General features: G+C 37.6%; 1 protein-coding gene across 1 annotated transcript in view; it reads right to left on the bottom strand.

Moving 5' to 3' along the window:
• dcc (DCC netrin 1 receptor) overlaps positions 1 to 10,000 on the bottom strand; it is a 168,090-nt gene that overhangs the window by 43,828 nt on the left and 114,262 nt on the right. The window contains exon 18 of the mRNA XM_056458908.1: positions 2,377 to 2,409. Within this exon, the coding sequence (XP_056314883.1) occupies positions 2,377 to 2,409 (33 nt within the window). The remainder of the gene's footprint in view (positions 1 to 2,376; positions 2,410 to 10,000) is intronic.

Below are 10,000 nucleotides of genomic sequence, written 5' to 3'. Positions count from 1 at the left end.
AGAGTTTAGAGTGTCAATGTCATTATCTCATTTTTGGCAGAAGTGGCGTTTAGCGGCTTTTGCATCTGAACTCTTCATATTCCTCAAGACACTTCTATACAGCTTACAGTGACATTTAAAGGCTTTAACTAGGTTAATTAGGTTAACTAGGCAGGTTAGGGTAATTAGGCAAGTTATTGTATAACGATGGTTTATTCTGTAGATTATTGAAAAAATATACAGCTTAAAGAGGCTAATAATATTGACCTGAAATGGTGTTTAAAACTATTAAAAACTGCTTTTATTCTAGCTGAAATAAAACAAATAAGACTTTCTCCAGAAGAACAAATATTATCAGACATACTGTGAACATTTCCTGAATCTGTTCAACATCATTTGGGAAATATTTAAAAAACAAAAAACAAAACAAAGAGGGGCTAATAATACTGACTTCAACTGTACACTATGGACAATTTAGCCTACCCAATTCACCTGTACCGCTTGTCTTTGGACTTGTGGGGGAAACCAGAGCACCTGGAGGAAACCCACGCGAACGCAGGGAGAACATGCAAACTCCACACAGAAACACCGACTGACCCAGCGACCGACTGAACCAGCAACCTTCTTCTTTTAAACTCATTATGGACAAAACTGAGACAATTTTTATTGCACTTACCAGCAACATTTCGACCAGTTTCTCCTGTGAGATTGCCGGCTCTCACATTAAAACATCTACTTCTGTCTAAAATGTAGGTGTAATCTGCAACTCCACACTCTCCTTTCAGTCTCACATTAAATTACATTAACATCTAAAACATTAAATCTGCTATTAAATCTTTCATCTACATTGCATTGCCCAACTGCGTCCCTTCATCAGTAGCAAGGATGCTGAGACTCTCGTCCATGCATTTGTCTCATCACGCATTGAGTATGTTTACATGGACACCAATAATCGATTTTAATGTGATTAAGACAATACTCTGATTAAGAGTCTAACATGTAAACAGAGATTTTAGATTAATTTAATCCGATTCAGATCATGATTGAACTAAACAGAAATGGAATTAAGACATGTGGACATCGAGGACCGCAATGGAAACAAGCCCAGGGCTTTATTGTGTTTTTATCCTCGACAGTTTTTATTTCACAATGGATGGGATACTTGTATTTTTGTTCAGCTTGTCTAAAATCTGTCAAATAAAATTCAATTCAATTCAGTGTGGGGTATGCTGATTTTAGTGGCATTATTGAAGTGCAGCACAGACATGTAAACAACGCAATCAAACTATTACCGGCATGTAGGACTTTGTTTTGAGACAGGATAGTACACACACACACACACACACAGCTGTTTGACACTCTGCACCTAGCGAGTCAGTGAAGACCACTTCCATTCAGCATGTGGTATGAACTTCCATTAAAACTACACTCTTCCAGCAGTTCCTAGTTGCATCCAACATCTCATTTACCACGGGAGCATGCATGAAATGTTCCCGAATGAAAGTGAAAGTGCCAAACTGCAGTTATAGTTGACAAATTAATAATGAAACACCCGAAATTACATGAAACTCCTGAGTAAATGTGGATACTGTGGTGACGCGATGACATTAAGGGAATTATGTGCTACAACATGTAAAACGGGATGATGAAAGGAACATTCAAAAAGCAGCTCATGTAAACACCTTAATCCTATTATTATCTTAATTAGATTAAGGTAAATAATTTGATTACTGATGTCCATGTAAACGTAATCATTGACTGCTTTAATGCCCTGTAATCATTGGCCTGCCTGCCAGCCTCATCTCCAGATTACAGTGTATTCAAAACTCTGCAGCTAGACTATTCATACCAAACGTTCTGCTCATATAACCCCAATCTCCCAGTTAAATACTGCATCAAATTCAAAATTCTCCTCTTGCATTTAGATCTTTAAATGGCCTAGCTCCCTCTTATCTTTGCAACATGCCCGTCCCCTACACCCCTACTCGCTCATTACGCTCCTCTGACTCTGGCCTTCTTGCTGTCCCTCAGCTAGTGTTATTGCACCCAAACTCTGGAACTCTCTACCATGCTCACTCCATTCTGTTAATAACATCTCAGAATTCAAATCTTTAAACTCACTTGTTTTCTGAATGCTTCACGTCTGAGTTGATAATCTGATCACTTTGCTTGATCCACCTCTCAGCTCTTGTTTTTGTATTCCCAGTTTGTTATATTGGACGTCCTCCTGTATGTTTGTGAACCTAGTGTTGTCTCTAGTTGTTTACGGTTTCCTTCAATGTCTGTTCGTACCATCTCTTTTTGTTACATTCTTTGTAAAGTGTCCTTGAGCTTAGGTAAGGCGCTATATAAATAACATTTATTATTATTAAAGATGACGAAGGAGAATCAGCTTACCTTGATCATTGGCCATCTTATCCGGATGCTCAACTACAGGAGAGAGAGAGAGAGAGAGAGTATGAGTGAGTTTGAACTGCTTTAGATTTACCCACACACATACACACACACACACACACACACACACACGCACACTTACAGCTTGCTTTCTATATATATATATATATATATATATATATATATATATATATATATATATATATATATATATATATATATAAAAAAGCTCAAGGTATTCAGTGCATAATTGTCTATGGGGTCGTTCGTTTCCCCAGTGTTGCTATAAGGTTCCTCAGGCACTGCTATGTAGTTTCTAGGGTGCTGCTGTGGTTTTTAGGGCAATAGTGTGTAGAGCTGCATGATTCTGGTTAAATGAGAATCCTGATTTTGTTTTGCCTTAAACTCAAGATCAGGATTGTCTGACAATACTATAGATGTAATATGAAGGTTACCATGAGGAGGCTATTATTATTGTTTATTGTGTGTAGCTCTACTGCTGGGTTAAATGCTGTATATTTTATGGACTTGGAATGACTTTAAGTTTGTCCTGGTTGTTAATTCACACTTAAGTGACGACATCAGAATATATTTATTCCTAATAGTGAAGTTGATTTATTGTGTTTGAGGCATATGCTGGTCATTGACAACACTATTAGACCACTTTATTCACTGGTGAAATCAGACATTTGTCATCATCAGATTCCCTCCTGCATTATCTTCAACATGATATAGGCTAGAGTAGTTACACTGACACTGTTAAACATTTATTCTCTGTGTTCGCTATGAAAGATAAAACATATTAAATACTGTCGTGATCATAGCTCTAACATGCAATATGATCATTTAAATGATGTGTGCGGCGGTTTCACTTTCACTGTCGAGTGCGCTGCTGTCATGGCCGCCGTCACTTTGAGTTAAGTTTGAAACACAACTGAACACTATTTACAACTCTATTAGCTGTTATTCACAGCCTGTGCAGGTTCTGTTCACTTCTGTCTTGCATTTCGTTGCCTTGTACCTGTACATGTGTAATAACAATAAAGTTGAATCTAATCTAATCTAAAGTAGACATCATTGGCATGCATGCGCATGTCCTCTCGGTAGTAAACACACAGTGCATCAGCTTGCGTATTACATTTTTAACACCATTTAAAGCTGTCTATCTTGCTGAGCATTGTATAAAAAAACAGCGTGAAGACTTATGCAACCGTCTTTACACTTCTCTCCTGACCTAGAAAATATAATTGGCTGAAACGTAAGAAAAGCTGGATTAAGATTCTTTTTTCAATTAATCTTGCAGCCCTAATAGTATGTAGTATTTCAGGCACTGCAGAGTGGTCTCTACACTCTCAGAAGAAACTGGTGCAATGTTGTACACCATTGTCACTGGGGCAGCACCTTTTATGGGACAGAAGTGTACCTTAAGACAAAGAAACTAAGCTGTACCACTGCAGTTGTTCCTTTAAGGACAGGATTTGTACCATGAGAAACCAAAATGTCCCTTTGGTTTTTAAAACCTGCAGATACAATATTGTTCCTTCATCAAAGGTACAAATGTGATTCATGAAGGACCACTACAGTGACAAGACACTGTACCTTAACAGAGTCCAATGTGTTCCATCAAGAACTATTGAAAGGCTTTTTACTTCATCCAAAATGGGTCCATTTATTTCAGTAAGTGTAAAACATCACATACATTATTAAACTGTTTTAAATAGTTTCTTTCTGTGTAAATGAAGCTTTTCCATTCACAATAAAGAATTAAAATACGTTAACATCAATCAAAAGATCTATTTTATTCATTTAAAAGAGATTTTATACAATTAATACATTTATTCTCCAGTTTTCACACAACACCTTTATAATCAAAGTTAATTTAATTCATTTATTTTAAAATAGAAATAGAATCATGCAAAGGTATTGTAAGGAGATATGCACAATGTCTGATCAGTTGTACAATAGTAAAATGTCTGCATGAACACTTTGCATTTGCAGGATTTTGGTGTGGATATTAATAATGAAAATGTATTTTCATAGATATTGTAATAAAGCAGTTGTCCAACATTTATTTACCTTTATTATGAGAACAATTGTGTATCTTCATTTCAATTGGACCATAAAAGCTAAAGAACAGCATCATGAGAGGTCTTTATTGTACCATATAAGGTACAACTTTTACAATGGTACAAAACTGTTCCTTAAGAAACGTTATGTGTACCACCGTGTACCTTTCCTCTGAGAGTGTATGGTGTTTTAGGGCACTGGTTTGGTTTTCTAAAGCATTGCTGTGCAATTTCTAGTGTGTTTCTATGTGGTTGTAGGATGTAGTTAATTCAATTTTAGGGCAATATTACGCTTTTTCTAAATCATTGTGGTTTCCAGGGCACTGGTTTGTGTTTTCCTAGGACTTGCTACAGTATGTATGTGGTTTCTCTGTAGTTTTTAGGGCAACAGTACACAGTTACTCAGGCAGTGAGTATGTGTTTTTGGGGAACTGGTGTTGTTGTGTGGTTTCCAGACTGGTACACTATAGTTTGCTGAAGGTGTAGCTATTGGCAAAAGTGTGCTTTATCTAAGTGGTTGCTAGAGTGTTTTTGCAGTGTAGTTTTTAAGACATCGTTTTATTTTTCTAATGTGTCCCTATGTAAATTCAGTACCACTTTATTTTGATGGTCCCTTTAACACATTTTGTTGAATTTAAGTTAAGTTACATTGCATCTACATGCCAACTAATTCTCTTTACATTATAAGTAGACTGTTCGGTTGGGGTTAGGCTTAGTGTAAGTTAATATGTACTTGCAAAGTTTCTTATAGTCAGTTAAAAGTCTGTTGAAGGAGCAGAATCAGCAGGTATTAAGCAGATAGTCTACTAATACTCAACTGAGAAGTCATTGGCATGTAGCAATGCAACTTTTAGTCAACAAAATGTGCAATAGGGGCCATCAAAATAGCCTAACTGTAAATTCTAGGGTGCTGTGATCTGGTTTCTAGAAGAAAAAGAAAAACGATGTGGTTTGCTAAGTGTTTTTCATTTAGCATGATGCTATGTGGTTTTAAGGACAATAGTTTGTTTTATCTAAGGGTGCAGCTATTGGCAAAAGTATGCTGTAACTGAAGCATTGCTCTGTGGTGTTTAGGGCAATAGTGTGCAGTTTCTCAGGCATATGCAGTTTCTAGAGTGTTACTCTGTAGTTTCTAGAATGGTACTAGATGGTTTGCTTAGGGTGTAGCTCTGCTGTTTTTAAGGTCAATAGTACGCTTCACCTAAAGTCATTTCTAGGGGTGTTGCTGTGAAGTTTTTAAGCCACTGGTTTATTTTTCTAATGTGTTGCTATGCAGTCTCTAGGGTGTTTATGTTGTTTTAGACCATTGCTTTGTGGTTTCTAATGCATTGCTGTAGTTTTAAGCGCAATAGTTTGTTTTATATGATTCATACTTGGTTTCTAGGGTGTTGCTGTGTAAGGGTTTTTGTATTCTGTTGCTGTGTAGTTTGAAGGGTGTTGTTATGTGCTTTCTAATGTGTAACTGTGGTTTTTAGGGCACTGGTTAGTTTTTTCTAAAGCATCGCTGTGCAGTTTCTGTTGTTTTAGAACCTTGCTATATGGGGTGGCCAAATTAATAGTTTCTTCGGTGCACCGCGATGCAGACTCTGATAATTCAGTATCAGTTCAGTAATAGATCATAACCGGTTATTGTGTACTGATGTCATTTATCTCATATGATCTATATTATGGTAGCTTACTATGGTGAGAGAGGCGAGCGCAAGTAATTAAAATCCTCCAACCACCTAAAAACACAGAAACTCTGCACAATTCACTGTGTGTGAGTTTGCTGGACAGTCTTTCACCGACACTTACAGCAGAAGCCTCTATTTTACTGTAATGGAGAAAATGGAAGTAAACTCCATCTCTCTCTCTCTCTCTCTCTCTCTCTCTGTGGATTATGACCTGCTGTCGTGAGGTAACGTTTCCTCTTCTTTCGGCTGTTACAGAAATACTTCTGGATCCAGACATGAGCGAGTCTGCAGAGTGAGTTTCTCCACCGCGTCTATCATAGATCAGCTGTGATCACCGCTGCCGTATATCAGTCCTCAGTGAACAGCACCAGATCATTAGAGCCAATCGCAGCCCTTTCTGTTGAGCACGTGACCAATCATAGGGGAGAACTCGCTCGACAGGGCTCATAAAGCGTTTGGGATGTTTACATTTGTTTATTTGCTGTAAATGCTGGTGTTGTTCTGTGCACGTACTTGAGTTTTTAAAGGTGCAGTTCACATATCTGACTGCTTGTATTAAAGGACAAAATTGTATTGCTAATAGTATATGAATATGAATATATTTATACATTTAATACAAGAATTCTTGTGCTGTGAAGTCAAATGTAATTATGTTTGGAAAGCATCGTCAATGCACCGAGATATCGAATTGAACTAAATTGATGACATGATAATCTTAACCGAACCGAACCGTGAGACCAGGGTAGGCTCACACCTCTACTTGCTATGTAGTTTTAGCGTAATAGTATGCAGTTTCTCAGGCATTGCTGTATGCAGTTTCCAGGGTGTTGCTTTGTGTTTATTAAAGTGTAACTATGTGGTTTTTAGGGCACTGGATTGTTTTTTAAAGCACTGATATGCCATTTTAGGGTGTTGTTATGTGATTTTAGAGCATTGCTATGGGGTTATGCATTTTCTCAGGTGTTGCTATCCAGTTTCTAGAGTATTACTGTGTAGTTTCTGGAAAAAGAGCTCTGTGGTTTGCTTAGCCTGTAGCTTTTGTTTTGTTCAGGGTGTTGCTGGGTTTTTAAGCAATAGTATGTTTTATCTAAAGTGCTGCTTGGTGGTTTCTAGTGTATCGCTGGGTTGTTTTAAAGGCATTGGTTTATTTTTCTACTTTGTTGCTATGTAATGTGTATTAATAAAGCGCATTTATCATGTATGGACATACACTCAAAGAGCTTCACAATCATGAGGGGGTCTCTCCACACCACCAGTGTGCAGCTCCACTTGGATGATGCTCCGGCAGCCACAGGACAACAACACCTGTGCTTCACCACACACCAGCTATAGGTGGAGCGGAGAGACAGTGATGAAGCCAATTCAGTGGATGGGGATGATTTGGAGGCTGTGATGGGTAAGGGCTGTAGGGGTCAGGACACCGGGGCTACACCGCTACTCTTTACCAGAATTGCCATGGGGTTATTAAGCACAGAGAGTCAGGAGCTCGGTTAAACACCTCATCTGAAAGACTATGTAGTTTCTAGGTTGTTGCTGTGTAGTCTTTAAAGCATAGGTTTATTTTATGACTGTGTTGCTATATGGTTTCTACGTAAAGCATTGCTATGTTGTTTTTAGGGTGTTTAGCTATATGGTTCTTAGGGCAATGGTCTGCCATTTCTAAGGCATTGTTATGCAGTTTCCAGGGTGCTGCTATGTTGCTTTTAAGGTGTAACTGTGGTGTTTTGGGGCACCGGTTTGCTTTTCTAAAGCACTGATATGCAGTTTCTAGAGTGTTGTTATGTGATTTTAGAGCATTGCCATGTGGTTTCTAGTGTGTTATTATGTGTTTTTTAGGCTAACAGTAAGCAGTTTCTTAGGCATTGCTATGAGTTTCTAGGGTGCTGCAATGTGGTTTCCAGAAATAATGTTTTTAATGGGCAATAGTATAACACTGAAGTGTTTCCAAGCTATTTCTACAGTGTTGCTGTGTGTGTGTGTTTGCGCACGCTGCTCTGCTATTTCTCTGAGATTTGCTCATTAGATCAGTGTTTATGAATGAGGTCAGAGGTGCGGTCGCTGGCAGATGTCGAAGCGAGACCCTAACAAGCGTCTCGAGACCCTCAAACACACCTCTGAACACACTCCTGAGGTGATGATGAAGATTTATGATGCGTCCACTGACCTCGCACACACACTAACAGACCATAATTACTGTCAAACCACTCGCACACCGCCACATGCTGCGCTCAGGCTCGCGCTAATCGACCCACGCCGACACATTCATCACGAAAACTCCAGAAAGTAAATATATTACATACACTGCCTGGATTCTGCGCGGTTATTGATCTGTAATCACCTGTGAGCGGTGGATTTATCAGGTCTGGCTGCTGTTATCAGTTAGCGACATCATATATTGTCAATCTGAGATGACTTGTCATTTAGATGTAGCTGGATAACTCAAATGCGAAACTGAAGGAGTTGTTTTTATTGGGAAAATGAGATATACAAATAGTTTTAAGACTCCATATACTACTGTGGTTTTAATTAGTATTTAAATGCATTATATTTTATGCAATTTTATTCATTTTATTTACATTTCTATTAGGAATGCAGCCGATTTTCAGTGGGAACAGCACATGCTCACTGGAAAAGCAACATCTGCTCAAATAACACATTCAGTTTAAAACTTCTACAAAAACTGTAAAGCAAAACTATTGTATTTCCCATAGGAAAACCGTCCAAAAATCACGTAGGTCTATACAATTATATTAACGTATTTGTTTATAATATATAGCGTGGAGATTAATGTAATAAAGAGAGAGTAAATTGTTATCATGGACCATTTCTCTATGAATGAGCTCAAATTGTTGTCTGTAGCAGGGTGGTGCTGACGTAGCAGGCGAGCGCCCTGAAGTCAGTGTAGTCCATGTATAGCCTGATGTTAGATTTTCAGTTCTTGCGTTTACATTTACAACTCAAAAGTGATAAAAGTTATATTATCACGTGAGGGTTATCCGGTTGAACAGCACGTTTAAGTGTAATGAACAGTGTTTGAACACAGAGCTTATTATTTTCAATCTTGGGAAAGTCTATGGGAATATCTTATGGGGATTTGTATGGGGATTTTATTGAGGGAACCAGTTTGATGCTAGCAGCCGATTGGCCTACAAGGTGACGTCATAGTTCCTCCACTCTATTGAAATACATTTGACTTATTTACTTTTCCCAAGCATTTTCAGTTTGATTTTCCGCTGAAGCATGCATGTTTTTTATGTTCCAGCCTCTCATTTCAGTGCATCACTAATTTTATAAATGTTTCTATGTGCATCTGCAATGTAGAACTCAAATAAATAACATTATTTATAGAAAAGAATACAGTCTTGATATCTTCAGTCATTCTGCGACACCTTGATGTGAGAATGCTTAGAGATTTGTGCAGTAAAGCCGGACACGAGCACTGAGGAAGAGGAAGATTTCCTCAGAGTTGTTTCCGTAGCAACAGGTTGACGTGTGACAGATTGAATGGAGAGTTTCGTGTGTGTGTGTGTGTGTGTGTGTGTGTGTGTGTGTGTGTGTGTGTGTTAGTGAAGCACAGATCAGCTGCTGTCTATGTGCTTTGTATGTAAAAAAGTATTTTTTTATGCAAAGAGATACACAAACTACATGACACAAATCAAACACCAAAGGAAAAATCACAAATCAGAAACCACAAACAATAAGTGCTGAAGAATGAGGAAGATGACCCATAATAATGTTAATATTGGTAAAAGTAGTGGTTGTAACAATATTAATGATGATGATAACAATATAATAATAATAATAATAATAGTAATAATAAATATTAACAATTTAAAAAAATATATAATAAAAAAGTAAAAAAAAAAAAATAATAATAATAATAAAATA

Source organism: Danio aesculapii, chromosome 5 (genome assembly GCF_903798145.1).
Source record: "Danio aesculapii chromosome 5, fDanAes4.1, whole genome shotgun sequence".
NCBI classification, from domain to species: domain Eukaryota; kingdom Metazoa; phylum Chordata; class Actinopteri; order Cypriniformes; family Danionidae; genus Danio; species Danio aesculapii.
The sequence above is the reverse complement of the archived record's forward strand: the minus strand, read 5'-3'. Positions and strand labels throughout refer to the sequence as shown.